Below are 19131 nucleotides of genomic sequence, written 5' to 3' on the forward strand. Positions count from 1 at the left end.
TGTCTTAGGACTGTTTACGGCGGCCTGCATCCTTGTCAGCTCCCGGTGAAGTCGGTGCATGAGAATTAGGCTATTTCATCGATTTGGTTTGGTGGCTGTTATGTGACGACAGTGAAGTGGCTTCCTTGTTTGTTTTTGTTGTGTCCAAATGTCCACAATGAAGCGGTTCCGTTTTGTGCGTCTATTTTCGTTTTTGTACTTATTTACCGACACCCCAAGTCAAGTGTGATTCATTGTTTGGGTGGAGCCGCTGCCGCGAGTGGGCGAGTCCGCCGTGTTGCCACAGAGATGACCAAGCGGGGGCCGGTGGGATAAACAGGCGTGTTGGCTTCTCTCACAGACACGCTGCGTGGCACTATCGGCGTCATCCGGAAGCGTCAGAGCGTCATCGGCGCCGACACCAAGTCGCACTGCCACACCGTCCCGGTGCCCAGGTCCACCTCCCAGCCAGGTAACGGGGCCTCGCAGCGAGAGAGGCTCCCGCCCACGACGCTGTGTGTCTGTCCATCAACGTCTCCATTCTCCTTTGCCATTGTTGAGCCCTTTATTTTCCTCCATTGTTCGCTTTTTAGAGATAGCTTCATTGTTTTTAAATGGGGTGTTCTTAAGTTGCTGAAAGGCTTGTCGGGTCCTGGCCCATTATTTTGTGTTATTCAACGCTGTTGGTTAATATTTCTCCCATCATTTCTTTCCCTTTGTCCTTGTGCGCTGTTCACTTTGAGGGGTTATTGTTATCGTTTTTTTTAATTGTGGTGTTTTTAAGTTGCTGAAGGGTTGGCATTGTCCTTTGTCCATCATTTTGCATTGAAAAATGTTTTTTGCAGTTGTTGTTCATTTTCTCCATATTCTTTATGGTTTGCACTGCAATGAATTCTCCAAAATAGATCCATAGGTTATGTTTGCATGCAGATTCAATTGTGTTCAATTGTGTATATGAGTATATGAACTGTTCCTTACCACTATGCACACATGATTATTTATGCACACAATTTGCTGTCTAGGCTCGATCCAGGTACATGCCGTTAAAGGTGATCAGATGAGGTCACCTAATCATTAGTCTGCCCGTATGATAACGTGTGATACGCTAGCTGTAGCACACCTAAAGTCTCAGTTATGGTTCCACGTCGACCCAACGACCACGCAGACGCTTTGACGCAGTCGTGAACCTGTTTTGGTTCTGCTTGGGGTTTTAGTGAGCGGACCAATCACAGCCCTCGCTGCTGCGTCACCTTGACTCAAGGTTAAAAATTTTGTGCCGCACGTCAGGCCCTTGGGGTGGACGCAAGGAGGGTCCGCAAGGACGTAACGGGTCCGTAAACCCCCTTGCGTTGCGTCGACGTGGAACCATAACCAAGCCTTAAAACGATCACAAACAGACATTCCCATTTACCACCGGGAGACGCTGATGGAGGCTTAGGGGGCGGCGGCGGTGTGTGTGTGTGAGTGCGTGCGTGTGCCTGCCTGGCAGCTCACCACGGCGTGTGTTTTCCGTGTGTGTCCCCTTAGGCTGGAACCAGAAGTGCCTTCGGTCCACGGACAACGAGGACTTCGAGCCCATCCCCTCCAGCGCCGAGGAGCTGTCCAATTCCTCCGAAGAGGAAGGCAGCAACAAAAATGTAGGTGCCCGTTCATTTGTTCCAGGTATTTTTTATTTTTTTTCATCTCTCTGCCTTCCTCTGCCTGTCGCCGAGAGCGTCTGTTGGAGGGGGATGAATCGTCCATCTGCTTCCCCTCTGTTCCGCCGTGTTCCTCTATCGCTCGCCTTCCCTCAAGTGCACTCCTCACATCCTTCACTAATCTGTTTTTCATTTTAATTCCACTCTCATCCCTCTCTCTACTTTTTTTCCCCCTCCCTCGCTCTGCCCCACTCGAAGAGCGGAAGCCTTTATTGCTTAATTACTTCCTGTTGCTACGTCTCATTAGAGGCTCACGATGACGACTTGACATTTAGGAAACAAATGATCACAGATGAGAGAGAGAGAGGCCGATCGAGAGACACACTGGGCAATACATATATATAGATATACATAGAGAAAGAGGGAGACAGGGAGTAACACAGAGACAGAGATGGAGACAGGAAGAGAGAGAGTGCGACAGGGAGAAATGCAGAGAGAGAGAGCGACAGAGAGAGAGAGAGCGACAGAGAGAGAGAGAGACAGAGAGAGAGAGAGAGAGACGACAAAGAGAGAGAGAAAGGATTAAACCTCTGCAGGCGCTCTTGACGGTGTCAAGCTCTGTCATAATCCCCACATGGGAGAGAGCTCAGAATCATAGCACAGGGGAAAAATGTGTTGAGGTGTTCATTTCAAGAACATCTCCAGACACACACACACATGCATGCAAACGCTCTCACATACACATACACGCACCCAAACACACCATCCATGCACACATCCATGTACTCAGAAGTGCAAAAAACACACACACACTTCTCCTCTTTGACACCATCCACAGCAGCGCATGCTGAGCGGGGATAAGCTGGCTCTTATATGTCCACAAAATTACCCCCCCACACACACACACACACACACACAAGACACAGAGACACACACACACACACACACACACACACACACACACACACACGCACAAAATGTCCGTATGAGTAAACAAGTCTGTTTATCTCTCTCTCTCTGGTAGAGCGACAGCGTGCGTTTCCGGGTGCAGCTGACCTACGAGTCGTGTGCCGCCAAGGACCTGTCCCTGGAGTCAGGTGACCTGGTGCAGTTCCTCGAGGAGGCGGAGAACGGACACTGGTGAGTCCGCCCTATCGCTCGTCCAATCAGCTTTTGTCCCACCCCTCACCCACCACCTCGGCCTGGACATCCGCAAACCTGCACCGCACCTCACCTCACCTCTCCTCGCCTCACCCCCTCCTCACTCTCCCTACATAGGCTGGGGGATTTGGAAACAAACAATCTCACACCTTTCCGTCTAACTACATTGTGTTCCAAGAGAGGGGGGGGGGGGGACACACGAGGTGCGATCTCTGAGCCCGCCGCTGTGTTCCCGCGGAGGGAACGAGTAAAGGAACGGTGTTACTTATTGCCTTCCATGAGAACATCACATCCCCATCCCATTTCAGCAATTTAAAAATAATAACAGCGCTATGTTTATGTGCCGAGACTTACTTTGAGGTCAGGACGCATTAGGTGTTTAATTTGTTACACATGCCCTCAATACGGTTAATAAGTACAGTTTAAGTCCCCCCGTTTCGCGGCCCATTTGCGGCGCCGCTACCTATCTGGGTTCCGAGTGTCCCAGGGGAATAGCATATTTTTGGCCAAGCACTCCCAGCTGAACACATGTATTATTAATGTCCTTCCCTTTCTCTCATGCCAGGGCCACACTTGGCTTCGTATCAACTGCGTGTAGTGATTTATTCCAGCTTTGTTTTAGAGGATTCAGGTCATTAGTTTGTAGACCAATATAAATAGATTCATATACACCTTATTTAAAGAAATAAAAAAGTGAAAAAAAGGTAGCCTGTGAATACACTGGGAATATACTCAGATCTTGACTTGGTATTGTATGTTTTTTTCAAATCGGTAGCACTTTTATTTTACTGATAGTTTAGTGTCAAGGGGAACAACATCTTTGGACATTCTACTATTTAGTAGTGTTCTCATTCATTTTTAAGCTAACACAGGTTATATCTGCAGACGCCATCATCCTCTTCAATAGATTAAATGAAACGCTGTTGTTCCAACAAACATAGAAATTTGCTCTAATATATTCTTACACAATGTGGTTTGTTGTGCTACAGCTTGTAGAACTAACATGAAGTGGTAGGGTTCACCTTTCTGTCCCTGATATTCCTAGAATACCATTTGTTTTTTATTCAGAAAAACTCATGGAATGATAATGCTATGGTAATGGTAAGTAAATATTATATGGCTTGCATTTAAGTAGCGCTTTTCTAACCATCATTCAAAGCGCCTAACAATATTATTTAACATCCAGCCATTCACACACACATTGAAACACAGACTGCAGTGTCAACCATGCAAGACAACAGGGTAAGGTGTCTTGCTCAGGGACTTTGTCAAGTAAAACATGATAATGAATACGACTCAGATAACCAGAGGAATCCATTCAATTGGTTATTAGTTTGCCTCACCTTTGTTCATTATAGGGAGTGCCCTTGATTGTGTGTGTTATTTTGTCAGTGGTTTTCAATAGCCACAACTTACAAAGTTTGGTTAGATGAGATCTGTAGAATCTTATCTAACTAAAGTATTTTTATTTTTGATTGAGTCGTCCATTAAGACATGCTGTTTGACTCATTATGCCTCCCTATATAGTGTTATTAATTTCACGGAATGTTACGCAGCTCCAAAAAAAAACTGATGATGTGTAAAAACAAATGGAGCAAAAGATACGCGTTCCCGTTGAAAGGAATTAAAAACTGCCTCCAGGGAGAACGACAGCAAGTGCACATGTTGACGTTTACAGCTGATCTTAAGTGAGCTACGTAAGACACTTGAAATGTCTCCAGTACACTGCTCAAGCCACTAGCCCCAAGCCCCGCATTGGGATTTGTTTATTTAATCAAAATGCACAAGCCCTTTGCATCGTCCTCTTTGGATTGGGGTAGAAATGTCGGAGATTCACGGGTCATTTGCCCAGAGGATGAAAATATGGGCGTCGGTGCCGTCAAAGGGACAGAGATTGGGACATGTTGAAATTTCAAACAGAGCCTAACTTCATCAACGCTCCAGAGCTCAACGCTCCAGAGCTCAACGCTCCAGAGCTCAACGCTCTGATAGTTATCGGAACATAATGCAATGCGATTTTCCTAGAAGACACACACACACAAGAAATGTTAAACAGTTATACAGCTGAGTTTAGCTCTGTACACAAAGGGTGTGTGCTTGCTTTTTGTGTGCGCCCAAGGGATATTTAGGGAACGTTTTTCTTCATGCATGGTGCGATTTACTTATTATTTTGATTAATAGCTCAGTTTCAGCACATGGCCATATTTATTTTCATGTTTCTTTGTTTTAAAAAAAGTATATAGTATATAAAAAAAAGTATATAAATAAGAAATACTAAATTAAATAATCCAAAAATGTAATCCACTGAAGGATTAGCAACCCCTATCTGTCACCAATATTGGCTAATTGAATTAGGTGGTAGAGTTTAAAGAATATGAAGATAAACATGCTCTATAAATGGTTTCCACATCTTTTGTTTTGAGTGCACAGTGTGTGATTCGTAGTCTACGGGGACTCCCCGGGCTAGAATCAACGTGTGATTGGTCCATTGCACAAGTGGGTGAATTAGCGGTCCTGCTTGATTTGAATTGTGGATGGAAAAAGTGGAAGACCATCTTCCATTTGCATTTTTAAGAGGACAAAGCAGTTAACAGAGACATTGAAACAGTTCAAATAGCGCAGAATAACCAAACACACATGTACACACACACATAAGTACACACAATGTTAATTCAAACCATTTCAATCCAGGCACGCAGCTCACGATCTCAGGTTGTTCCTTACTGCCTCTTGAAAAATGCGACGTTGCTTGCCATACAAATGGTGGCCATTGATTAGAATGTCTCTAATTGATTAGACCATTGATTAGAAATAGTGCCATAAACATTGGTGTCTCCACAGCAGTTTATTGGTATCCATAAGATCAGATCGACAAATGCAAAAACGCAGATCTGTAACCACAACAAAGTCTGTCGTAAGAGACAGCATTGTCTGTGCATTTGTGAATACAGTTGTGAATTTATGATTTGCTGTTCACAAATCTTAACCTACGATAAGATTTTTGATGTGAAATTTATGTTTTCACATCAAAAAATATTGGCACTAAGTTTACTCCATCGTCTTTTTTCCAGCATCACTTGTTTCTTTAATTGCTGAAAGTTACAGAAAATAGGGGACCAAGCAGCTTATCGATAGACATTTTGACCATGTGAATGAGGCTGCAGTTCAGGTTTATAAGTGGAACATCTTTCCTTAAATGTGACAATTATATGTTATAATTATATATCTTCCATTAGTGTGTTCTTGACCCGTTAATCACCGCTTGCGGTTATATTTTTCTTGTATTTACTGTCACTTTTCATTTGAAAGCTACGGTTACAGATACAATAAAAACAGAAAGGATTGAGATATTTGGGCTAAATCCTATTTTCAGCTTTTTCTATTATTCCTTCGTAAGACTTTACAACTGTGTGCGGTCTGAAATTTAAGATATCTTAAAGATCCCATATCATGCTTTTTTAGGGTTAGTGTTTTTTAGGGTTGCATTTGGGGGTACTACTATAATAGGGTTACATGCCTGTATGTTTAAAATACCCCTTGTTATTCTCACACTGTTAATTTCTGCAAAACCAATTTCAGCATCTTTCAAAAACTTTCTGTTTTGTATCATGAAGCTTTAAGCCCCCCCTCCCGAGTAGCCCAGTCTGCTGTGATTGGTTAGCACAACCACTCTGTTGTGATCGATCAAACGCTTTGCGCGTGTGTCGCCAAATTCACTACTCCGAGTAGCTTTGCAAGTAGCCTGGAGTCACGACTTCTGCATTTTAGCACCGGCCACTGCACTGCAGTCTGACGTCACACTATTACTGAAGTAAAGTTTGAACGCAAACTTGGTGTTTCACACACTTTTTGAGGGGCGTTCTCGGTGGGTACGAAAACTCCCCCTGGCTTGGAGTTCGATTTTTCTAGCTTAGCAGACGTAAAACATGTATACATACATGTCATATTACAGTCTAAAGCAACATTTACTTAAATCCGCGACCTCATGTAGTCTATTGGTTCCTTCTATTCCTTTAGCAGATTGAATGGGTGGATTATATTAACTGCTCTCTCACGTGAGCAAGACTACATCCCTATGGGATATGTCATGTTGTCTAAAGAAAATGTAAAATGTATATCAAATATGCTATTCATTTTATTTAATGGTTGAAAAAACCAAAGGCAAGGTAGCTGAGTTTTTATTCTCTAGGGGTGTTTTTTACACCTTTATTGTTACATAATTAATGAGTCTGTCCTACTTTTAACTGTACTGCAAATTGAATTAATTGAATCAAATATAGCTACTGAGGTTGTGTGTGTGTGTGTGTTTGTGTATGTTAGGTGTGTGTGTGTGTGTGTGTGTGTGTGTGTGTGTGTGTGTGTGTGTGTGTGTGTGTGTGTGTGTGTGTGTGTGTGTGTGTGTGTGTGTGTGTGTGTGTGTGTGTGTGTGTGTGTCCACCTTGAACACGATTGACTTAAGGTCGATAACAACCCCCCCTTACCACCCCTCCCTCCCAACTTCAAATTTAAGAAAACCAGTGAATATACAAGTAGGAAATCATAATTCCCTTTGAACTTCCATATGGTCTTTTCTATTTCTCAGTCCTATCTGCGCCCAGGTTCTAGTGCTTGGAAACACCATGATTAGTTTAGCTCTCCTCCCCTCTCTCCTGCTCTCTCTCCATCCCCTCTCCCTTTCCTCCATCTGATCTATCCATCGGATTACCACTCCCTCTGCCTTGAAAAGTTAATACTGCCTTGTTAACAAATCAATGGCTTGATTTAATGGTGACCGGCGAGGGAGAGGGAGAGAGAGGGGGGGAGAGAGAGAGAGAGAGAGGGGGGGGAGAGAGAGAGAGAGAGAGAGAGAGAGAGAGAGAGAGAGAGAGAGAGAGAGAGAGAGAGAGAGAGAGAGAGAGAGAGAGAGAGAGAGAGAGAGAGAGAGAGAGAGAGAGAGAGAGAGAGAGAGAGAGAGAGAGAGAGAGAGAGAGAGAGAGAAAATTAGCGAATACCTCCGAGAGAGAGAAAAGTTTACTTTTGGGGTTTTTCAAGTGAGTTCTCTTGCCCTGTTTTTTCAGTGACTGATCCGCCTGGAAGATAAGAAGCCATCCTTAAAAACAGTTTGGAATCTGCTCCTTTTTCACTCTTTGTTTCATCTGCTCATGAATATTTGAGACGCCTTAAAAAAATAAAATCTCCTATCTTGTCCAAAGTGCTCATGCTCATCACTCTATCCAATCTCCTGAGAGTTTTTCCTTTTACTGTTTTTGTATCATTATTTTAAGAGTACAGTTTTTTGGACAAATTGAATGTACAACTTGAGAGGAATGAGGGAGGATTATGCCCTTAAATCTTGCATCTAAAATAGCAAACGCCTTTTTGGGAGGAAAATGTAACAAGTTGATGTCATTTATAGTCGGACAGAATGCAATGCAGCGTGTTTGTGTCTGTGATGTTCCTCAGCTTGGTTGTTGGTGATAAAAAGACGGACAGCTGTGAAGTATGCTAGTGCTCGTTGTTTATGTCTTCTCACCCGAATCACGTCCCCAAACTCTAACCTCTAATTGTTGGTACCTTTTTTTTCTCAGTACGTGTTAATAGGCCGCCATATTGTTTATTTTGGCCTCCTCAGAGGACATGCTCATTGCATTTTTCCTGAGTGAGTCAGACAAGCACAATTAGAACTCGGCAAGATGTAAATTATTCTCATGTTTGTCAACAATCTGAGCTTCGTCGAAAACTCCCTGATAAAACCTGGATGTTTTTGTTTTCTCATGCACTCAATACATCACAATTCTATAAACCATGCCATGAAGGTCTTTTGCTAACAGTGAAATGCATCTTGTGAAAATGTTTAATTCTTGTCACCGCCGAAATGGTGGTGTGTGTGTGTGTGTGTGTGTGTGTGTGTGTGTGTGTGTGTGTGTGTGTGTGTGTGTGTGTGTGTGTGTGTGTGCGCATGTGTGTGTGCGCATGTGTGTGTGAGTGCTTGTTTGTTATGCTTATAATCTGTGAGTTTGCTGCCATCTAAAAATTCAATTCAATTCAAAGTGTTTATTGTCATATGCATAATAAGAAACACGTTCTCAGTCATACAATGAAATTCTTCCTTTTTTGAGTGAATGCCAAGAAAGAAGTATAAAAAATATGCAATATACAAATAAAATAGAAAAAAGCTGCAACAATATAGAATATACAATTAGTAAGATAAATAGAAGAGCAGCAACTAGATGAAATAATAAATTTAAGCTAAAATAAATTAAATAAAACGGAATGTTGCAAATCCAAGAAAGTGTGCCGTAGTGCATGAGCAAAATGTAAACAGTGGGGGGCTGAGGTAGAATAATAACAATAACAACAGACTCCTATCTGTTGTTAAGGAGTCTGAGGGCAGTGGGGAAGAAGAAGAAAAACATGAAGAAAATCGTTCTTTCTGAATCTTGAACGAAATAACCCCAAATCAGCTATGTTTTTCTCCTGTACACATATGGGTAGCAATAAATAAATTGAGATGTTCCTTTGGTTAGGTTTGACTTAAAACAAACTATTGGAAGACTAGAAGACTGCTTTCCTTCCAGTCAAATGTGTCTCCTGATTGACGGAATGTATTGATACATCATGTGTGAACAAACAACAGGGACAACACCCTACATAAGGCACATCCTCATGTGATAACCTTATAAAAACCTTCCCTGGAAGCTTCAATGGCATAATATAGCCAAACAAGGGCAAACAATCAGTCTACACAGCATAACGAATACAACAGATCATCAGGGCCAAGGTCTTGGTCCTTTTGTATGATCCAAGCCAAACTATAGGCCTTTACCACAGAGGTGTTACAGTAGGGGTAACACAGGTGTAGCTCATTCAGGTAATTATCGGTCTGTGGGCATGGCAGGGCCAATAATAAATGTCATGAGATACACCTGTGTTTGCCGCAGCCCTTATACTGCATTAAAGGCCTATTTACCTGGTTCACTGTCAAATAGAGTCAGAACCAGTTTTCTATCGCACCATTGTGCCCATAAGCAACATCAGCATCCACGAACCAACGGCTGAGGGATTTCAACATTTAGTTGGCAGCAAACCGCACACTGAGGTCGAAGCGTGTGTGTTGTCCGTCACAACACACCCGCCTGGCAAGCCTGGCATCCAATGTGCATTTCACGTCGTTCTAGGCTAGTCAAGAAGCTTCTAACAGAGGAGACGGGGCTGGTCCCGGCCAGCATCCTGCAGTCAGCAGCGGAAGGAGGTCCATCACGCTATTATCATCGTTTCTATCCACCGGCGAAACTCACTCACTCACCATGCACCTCAGCCTTGCTCCTAAACCCCCCCCCTCCTCGCGCTCAACGGCTCGCTTTACAGCTCCCTGGCTCGATGGCAGCGACGCAACTCATTCCTCACTCGCTCACCTCTTCACTCCTTCCTGATACATCCCCCCCCCCCCCTTTCCTTACCGACCCAGCCCCTTTGAGCAGCTAGCAGCTAGCAAAAAGCTTGACTTCCAGCAACCTGTATTCCCCGCAGCCCACAGATTCCCGCTCTTTTCTGTTACTCAGCGGGGTTTGGGGGGGGGGGGGGGGGGGAGTCGAGCCGTCGGCTGTATTTGAGCAGGGTTTCTGGGAGAACTTACAGTTGGACTGTAGGCACTGCATGACATCATCGATTGAAACAAATCCAGGGACCCCACCCAAAAATCTGTTCCCCTCTGCCTCCAATCTCCTCCGGAAGCAACCAATTCAAAAAGGCTGGTCTATTTTTAAAGTGAAAGAAGCTTGCTTACTTTTGAGTTTTTGAAAAACTCTCTTCTTTTCTCCCTGTTTTTCCGTCTGCTCGTCACCCCATAGCAACACTCACTCACAAACTCCAACCCCCTCCACCATCATTCGTCAACGTGCTAGCTCACCGTCTGAGGAGCTGGCTCGGTTAAAGGGTAACCAAACACTAAAATAAAACCACAGGGAAAATAGCAAACGCATGATGGCACAAATCAATAACGAATAACAATACCATTTCATTAAAAAGATTACAGTACCCTGTGTTTCACCAGAGACCGTGTCTGTCCAGGGTTTGGTGTTTGGTTACACTCTACTGGTGATGAAAGAAGACGGACCATGCCTTGCGCTCAACCCTGGCATGCAAGATATTGGCTGACTGGGAATTGTCTGCGCATATCCTCCCATGCATCTGTGCCATTTGGTTTTAACCACCATATCACCCTCCGCTTGTAAATCTGTATTCTCTCTGCCGACTGATATCGATGCAGAAGTCGATAAGTCTGGTCGTTAAAGGCCCTTTCATATTCCGCTCTGATTGAAGCCGCTTTGTTGGGTCTGCTCTGTTTTATCGACGTTGCGTGCCGTAGCCTCGCAGGCCTTTCCCTGAAGCGCTGTGTTTGAATGCCACAGGATACCCAGAATGCCTTGATGAACCTCATTGGCTTGGCACTCTCCATACTCTGCTAAGTTTTCTGTGCAAACTTGCAACTTATTTGTGTATTTGGATTGCGTGGGTGTGTGTGGGTGTGTCTGTGTGTCGGTGCTGACTCAGCTGTTCATTTTATTTCCAGATATCTTCAGTGACCTGTGCACAGCGGCGCTGTCTGACTCGGATGATAACGAAGCAAGTACCTGGGGTGACGTCTCTCAGGACAGCTGATTGGCCACTAAAATATGATGATGATGATGATGATGACTCAGACCATGGCCATGACGATGCAAATCGAGAGTCCATGTTGGGATGGCAAGCTGCTGGATAGTTTTTACAAATTGTTATTCTTACTGCTGGACACAGTTATTTTCATCATTTCTCCTAACTATGGATCTCCCGAGACTTTTGATTTTGTTTTGTGTTTTTTTATTACGTTTGATTCATTGAACACTGAACTTTTCGGGCGAATAGGGGTGCAAAGCTCCGGCCTGCAATGAAACCAAATCAAAACCCTAAAATCAAGCATTATCTCATGTTACACGCTTATGGAGAAACAAAACGTGCAGGGGATTATGGTTTTTTGTACTGTTTTTAAACTGTCAAATCCCATGAGACATTTAAGAAAGAAATAAGTTGAATTCACTTTTTCTAGACATTCTCTTGTTAGTCCTGAATTGCACTGAAAAAAGAAAAGGCCTAGCATTATTTGAGAGTGCATGCGTCTCCCTGCCTTTGTGCTGCACTGCTTTCGCTACTTAGGGGCTTTGAGGTCCTCGCAACACACGTATACATGGGGCAAGTGGTAAAAAGACACAGGTATAGAGAAGATGCTGTACATCATTTGCAGCTCGGACTGCTCGCCTTATTGAAGCCGAATGCATGACCCCGGTCCCATTTGGAACTCATCTGCAACATTGTTGACAGGATAACTGGACTTTCAAACAAAAACTAACAACGAAGAATGAGACGAATGATGCACAAGACAACATGTCACATTTTTACACTCTTGTTTTGTGAGTGTTGCAACAGTATAGCAAACTGGCTACCAGATATTGGTTGACTTTCATAAATAATGCAGATGGTTGTTGGGCAAAAAAAAAACCTGTGCTAGAATACTTGCAGTTGCTCTGGTGGCCTGCCTTGCAGCAGTCGCTTGATATTGCTTTGTCTTTTAATGATAGGACTAATAGGGATTTAAAGCCTAAGCAGTAGCAAGTGTTATTATTTCACTAATACTATCGTTGTTGCTTGTCTTATCCATCTGTTTTGCACCATGTTGAGCTGATAATGAGGATTTAACACAAGCTCCTGTCCACAACACCTAGTCATCCCTTTTTAACTGAATACTTCAGTACACCTACCATCACAACTGAATGTATTAATTGAACCCAATGTCCTTCCCATCCGCCGGGCTTATTGCTATTGGATTAGACAGAGCCAGGGGAGGTCCTCCTTGTCCCTCTGACACTGCTACTGGAGGTTACCTGCTGGTGGGTTGATTGAGGCTTGATGGAGAAAAACCCACACTTATATTAAATGCCATTTTAGTTAGGTTATTATCAGTGACTGGGAGAGGGGATACAATGCAATGCCAAATTGACCATGTTAAAGCTTTTGCTTCCTATATGATTACCTTTGCTAATTTTTTTCAACAACCTTTCAATGTCTTTTTGCACATTTGGTGATGGAAGGAACCAAACGCGCCCAGGCCCTGTTGTTTTCCATCTGAAATGAAGTATGAGACAATATCGGGCGCTGACCAAAATATCAGTAATAGAATCTGGTTCTGTGGAAAGTGTTAATATTAGCATCAACTGTTGCCCATATGTTTCCCACGCTGGCATTGCTCCATGGTGGAGGCTATCGGGAGTAGACGCGTCCATTCAAGTGCTCTGTGTTTGGTCACAACCCCCTGGAGATCAACATCGTGTGGCAGCTTCACAACACCGCTATGTTCACCGACCAGCCACCAGAGACCAATACTTCAAGGCTTGGCTATTCAGATTGGTATTCAGTTTGTTGCCATGGTGATACTGCAATATTACTCAGAGAGATATTCATATTTCTTTGCTCTGTGTGGGCTGTATTTTTTTGTTTTTGTCGTGGGGGGGGATAACAACATTGATAGGAAATATGTAAATATATTTCAGTTTCTCTGATAGAGCAGTGCGCCCTTTCTGGTTAATGGACATAAACACACTCTCCATCCGAGACAAGCTTGATTGTATTTTCACCTTGAAACTCCTTAAAGCTCCCCCGAAGTGGTGGTGTATCTCACCTCAGGCTGGACCTGTTTACATGAACAGGAAGTCTGAGTACCGCAGGAAGGCAGGCTATAGTCAGCCCTGCTTATGTCCACACTCTAGTGTCTCCTAGTAAAATACTGATTTGGCACACATCTATCCATGCAATGCACTCAATATAGGATATTCATTGTATATCCAACATATAGGATTCCTTGGACAAATAGAGGTTTTTAAGATGGTTCATTGGATAACTGTCTAAATGTATTCCTGTATTTGTGTCTCTTTTGACAATGACACGCTGTTATTAAATGAAGAAATCTGCATCCTTTGCTACTGAGAAGCCATCCAAATCATGTTGAAGAATAGGTGAGATCCTTGGATGCATTTACATGAGGAAGATGATATTTAAAATCATGTTTATAAGAAATAGTTCACTCTTCAAATGTGTAACACAAATTCATTTTGGATTGCTATTATCTGTATCAGAGGGTAGCAGTCTTGTCAAGGTCTCATACTATTAACAAATACTTGGTTTGACTGTAGCAAAGTACAAGCATTGAACATATTGTATATTTTCTGTATTTTAACTTCAATGAGTCTTACTCAAAGTCTTTGTAAAGTAAAGAATTCTGTATCATGCATTCTGTTGTAATTTTACTCCTATATGTTATAAGATGTATCAATGAAACTGTATAAAGAACTATTATTGTCATGGGTATTACATCACAGACTCTGCATTTCCTTATAACAGTACACGCATGACATTTGCAATTTATGTCTGTTGTCTTTGCTCAAACCAAATGCATTACAATTTAACCTATGTGATCAAATATTCAGTGGTAGCTGTTTTTCATTCATTTTTCATGACTGTTTTGACCTTTATAAAGATATTTGATGTTTCATCCTTACAAAGGATAAAAGTGTTGTATTCAATAAATGATTCACTCATATCTTAAGTATCACAACATCACTATCAACTCTATTTTAAACACACTATTTTCACTCTTTAACTGTTAAATCTATTGATGGAATTCTTCCCTATGTTGCAATGTAACGTAGACCACTCCTGTGCTGAGCACAGTCAATTGTTAGACTGTAATCTCCTACCCCGCTGAGGAGCTGAAATAATTTAAACAATAGATTATTTTGTCATTTAATATACATTCACACTCAAATTAGTTAATGAATACAATTTTTTTTTTTTTTTTTTTTGGGGGTATATTTCTGGCCTTTGCGACACACCGTCTCAAGTCAGGTTGGCCCAATGACAGGCTTTCTCAAATAGCATTCCATGGCAACGGCTTAAGTACTCAGACGATGTTAACACATGCCAGGTAAACTACATTTATCCATCTCATTCCATCTCCCCTGACATTCATTCCTAAAGCTTGCATAAACAAGATCCCTGGAATTGGATACTTCTTTCGAGTCCCTAAATATGGATATATTTAGTGTTATATTGAAGGTTAATCCTCACCAGTAATATTATAATATGGTAATAACAGACCCAATATTATACTGCACAATAATCAAACACATTTGTGAAGAACAAAATAGTGTCATATAATATAGAAACAATTACAACTTGTCAAGTCCGCTGGACAACCCCGGGGGCTGCTGTCTTCAGTCTATAAATCTCAGCTCTCCTCAGAATCATAATAAAGTGGCAGGCCTACTTTTGAGCGTTAGCTCCTTGGAGCAGCAATCCTGTTTGCATTCCTTTCAGGTCACTGGACCTAGAATGTCAGGCAATTTAAAATTTGACAGGCAAATGGAAACTTTGGCACATTCTTAAGATCTGCCTTATAGAGAGAGCGAGTGAGAGAGAGAGTAGTAGCCTAGAGAATTCCTCGATTCAAAGACCCAAGCCCTGGTTTTGACAGCATCCCAAAAACCCTCAAAAAGCAAACGAGAATAGTCAAGGTTGTTTTTTTGTTTGTTCACCTTTGTTGCTTGTCAGAAAAGGAATTATCCACCTCCGTTCTTTATTGTGCCAGAACTCAATACACAGAGGTTTTTGGTCCCAGAGCTGCGGCGTAGTTTGGCTCCTTTGTGGTTGATCAGCGGCTGCATATAGGTTTAGGATGGAGCCATGCCTCTGCGTCTTCATTAAGATTCCACGGAGCCACTCCGCCGCTCCATCAAGAGGAAAGGCTTTGTTAATGGTGATCTCAGTATAATGTATTCTCTCTGTCTGCAGCGCAGTGACGCAAAAGACAAAAAAAATGATATTTTTGGAGATCTGCTTGTGTCCCACCCTGAATCAAATCTACATTTGAAGTGAGTGGATTGTGTGTGATAAAAGTTTTGGTTTTCTGGTTCCTTCGATGACATAGACATATAGATTTTTCACTATGTCTTTTGCTTCGCAATTCAAATAATTTAAATAACACGGGACAATTGAAGGCAGGTTACAAACAGTCAGAACAAAAGACCACGTTCAATATAAATCATATGCTGGGCTTATATAGAACTATATTTATACTCATAGGAAAATAAGCATTTAATGCACTCAATTTGATCCTAATCTGCGCAGATTCCAGTCTCCCTCTCCAACCCTGTGCTATCTGACAGTTGCCTTACAGGTGAGTTTTACTGTATTTAGGTTATTATGTTTCCCACCGTCTCAACAGTAAAATATTTTATTAAACTGAGAGATTCAGAGATCAATGCCTGCATCCAAGACGACCCCAACTGATAGAGGATTTGGGTATCGGTGCAAATAATATATAAATGGATGTATCTGATCATAGTGATACACTAAGTAGAGGGGAGTAATCCTTTTAACACAAAAATACAAAAAGCTACACAGTAACTGCATGGTAGAACACTATAACGACTATATACCATTAAGATACTCTGACAGCATTATCTTCTCTGTCTGGGTGTGGTCGTTTGTGTGCATGTAAGACCTGTGAGATAATATCTATTGTACCACAACACCACGATATAATCAAGCAATACATCTTATTGAAAGTTGAAATAACAACAGGACTCGGGAAGGTTTTATAGGGATCTTGAGCTGGGTCCCTGCGGGAGCAAGGGAGGGTTCATTATGGACCGATGAATCCAACACGGCTGCAGGCATCCTCATCCTTCTCCATAGGCCGCTTGTAAGTCACAAGTTAAGAAACCTCAAGGTCTCCCAAGGCTCCCAGTGATTGGGACTTCATCCACACACACACACACACACACACACACACACCCTCTGAAGTCACGCCCTCTGCCCACTGCTCTAAGCAGTCGGCTGACCGTTAGGAGGTGCCGTCACTTTCCTCTCGTCACTTGGGACTGGGAGGTGCTGCTTTTCCAAAGCCAGCAGAAGGCGGGGAGAAACTTCGGCGCGCCTCACATTGGAGTCATAAATGGATCAACATCATGGTTGATGTTGAAAGAACGGCATGAATTATCTTTTTCATGCCATTCTTTTAGTCCACTGAAAAACAAAAGTGAGACGATTAGAATGTTTCTATGCTTTCATGAATGCAGTATTCTTCGTTGTTTATTCAATACCCCAGACTTCTAAATACTTTTTACATCATAGTACTTTTAGTTATGTGGTAATAACTTACTTCATTTTATGCTATACTGTTATGTTGTTTTAAAATTCTAAAAGGTGCAAGAACGTATACATTCTTCTAGAAATATGAGTTGCTGACAGAAACACAATTCAAACCAACCTAGGTACCTTCAGGAAGGGAGGAGCATTTCTGTTTATGAATAATACACATATTGGTCACCCCATGACATTGCTTCTTTTAATCTACAGTTTACACAAATGTATATTTATTTCATAGGTAATGTGGGTGTGTATATGGGTTTGTACGTACACATTTGTCGGTGAGCTTTAATAATGCGTATGAATACCCGCATTGACAAAACCTACAAACATATTTTCAGACTACACAGTCAGTAAGCCATCCATCACCCATCAGGTGTTGACATTACTGCGATGAAAATGATTGATCGCCCTTCTTCTACAAACTCAGCATGAAAATCTATTTATTTTCGAGAAGCAACTCACACCCACCCTAGGTTTTAGGGGAAGCGTCAAACATGCTAGGAAGGCTCCAGTCTCGTGATATCTATATTAACCTTTATGACTTAGTTAAGCATCTGCAGTCGTCATGTTGACAGGCCAGCCACTGTACATACTCTCAACACAGCCATCCCTGGTGTTAAGTCATATTCTGCCTAGGAAATGTTGTCTGACATTGTATAATATGTATTTTTAGAATATGTAGACAACTTTTTTTAATTCCCTTGGTGAAACATTATTTTATCATATTTTCCATGTATAATTAGGCCCACCGTCATTTCATCTTTATTTCACAACATTTAACTTTAGCTGCCCCAGCTTAACTCTAAATAGTCAATCTCAAAGATACAATTGGTCTGACCAATGCAGTGGCCTTGTTTAATATCTTCAGCTATTTCTGCTGTATCTCTTTTCAGAAAGGAGCTTCAAAGTCCCCTGCTCTGCCCCACCATGCTATGTGTGTGAAGGGACTGTGAGGCAAAAGAGATCTGGGTGTGGGAGAAGGATGTGTATGTGTGGAGAGATGGGACAACGCTAGAAAGAGCTGAAGATAAGGTCTGGGTAAAGCTTTGTTCCACAAGGTCTCTGAAGCTCCCCAAGAGGTAATAGATAAAGTTGAAGTGAGAGAGAGAGAGAGAGAGAGAGAGAGAGAGAGAGAGAGAGAGAGAGAGAGAGAGAGAGAGAGAGAGAGAGAGAGAGAGAGAGAGAGAGAGAGAGAGAGAGAGAGAGAGAGAGAGAGAGAGAGAGAGAGAGAGAGAGAGAGAGAGAGAGAGAGAGAGAGAGAGAGAGAGAGAGAGAGAGAGAGAGAGAGAGGACGAACAGTAAGCAGATGCCACCCACTCATCAGAATGTGTAAAATAAAAAATAAAATAAAAAAACAGATGCTGTGTGTATGGCCATGCAATACTGTGTGTGTTTGTGCGTATGTGTGATGTTGGGAAAAATGAATATTTGCGGTTATTTTAGAGATCATGCTTTTACAGTAATATACAGGTAGATAAATACGAATTTCCCTTCTGGAGGAATGATGAAATGTTATCCTATTAGAATCGTCTCGTGAGGCCTTTAATGAATCAGTGACCGGTTGGATTCTGTTTGGCAACAGCGTGCATTATGATTTGAATAAACGAACCAATCCGCGTCTCCCTCTTGCGGCGAGAGGCGTTCTTCGCTCACCGACCAATCACAGTGCCCCCTTCATGTTTGCCTTCCTTTTTGAATTCAGATCGAACAGCAGGCAGACATGCCCTATGGATTACAATGCATCAGCTGTCAACACACAAAAGTAGCCCTGTTTTGAAAACTGCATGGACCATGTTTTACGTTTAGATTAAGATCAGCAGATTTTGTTGATTTTGAAAGGGGAACGTTCAAGATAAAATTGGGGGGACTGAACTCCAGCCTTGCTTGTAACAACGGTAGCTGGCTAATTAGCTTGGGACCAGGCTACATTCGCCTGTATCTTGCTAAACTGGTCGATCACCCAGTTTAGCACAGGTACAATCATACTTCGGTTATTGATTATCTGCCGATAACGAAAACGGTGAGTAAATCTTGATTCATAATAACTTGGAGTTCATGCTTTTGCTAAAGTTTGTATAGGAGGTCAACACTACTAGCCAAGATGGTGGGGAGGCTGTGCTCATATTAAAACACA

At 42.3% G+C, this 19131-nt stretch overlaps 2 protein-coding genes across 18 annotated transcripts in view; both read left to right on the plus strand.

The window, feature by feature from the left end:
- The window catches only part of mcf2l2 (MCF.2 cell line derived transforming sequence-like 2), a 105465-nt gene extending 91080 nt beyond the window's left edge, over positions 1-14385 (plus strand). For 7 of the 12 annotated variants that reach the window (XM_030373105.1, XM_030373109.1, XM_030373112.1 and 4 more), the window contains 5 exons: positions 341-451; positions 1507-1616; positions 2641-2756; positions 9935-10008; positions 11329-14385. In XM_030373105.1, the coding sequence (XP_030228965.1) occupies positions 341-451; positions 1507-1616; positions 2641-2756; positions 9935-10008; positions 11329-11417 (500 nt within the window). In that variant the 3' untranslated portion in view covers positions 11418-14385. The remainder of the gene's footprint in view (positions 1-340; positions 452-1506; positions 1617-2640; positions 2757-9934; positions 10009-11328) is intronic. The other 5 variants (XM_030373110.1, XM_030373114.1, XM_030373115.1 and 2 more) reach the window with 3 other exon arrangements.
- A 4297-nt stretch (positions 14386-18682) lies between these two features.
- The window catches only part of ect2 (epithelial cell transforming 2), a 39268-nt gene continuing 38819 nt past the window's right edge, over positions 18683-19131 (plus strand). For 4 of the 6 annotated variants that reach the window (XM_030373119.1, XM_030373123.1, XM_030373121.1 and 1 more), the window contains exon 1: positions 18683-19017. The gene's annotated coding sequence lies outside the window, so the exon portion shown is untranslated. The remainder of the gene's footprint in view (positions 19018-19131) is intronic. The other 2 variants (XM_030373120.1, XM_030373122.1) reach the window with 1 other exon arrangement.

Source organism: Gadus morhua, chromosome 12 (assembly GCF_902167405.1).
Source record: "Gadus morhua chromosome 12, gadMor3.0, whole genome shotgun sequence".
In the NCBI taxonomy this organism is placed as follows: domain Eukaryota; kingdom Metazoa; phylum Chordata; class Actinopteri; order Gadiformes; family Gadidae; genus Gadus; species Gadus morhua.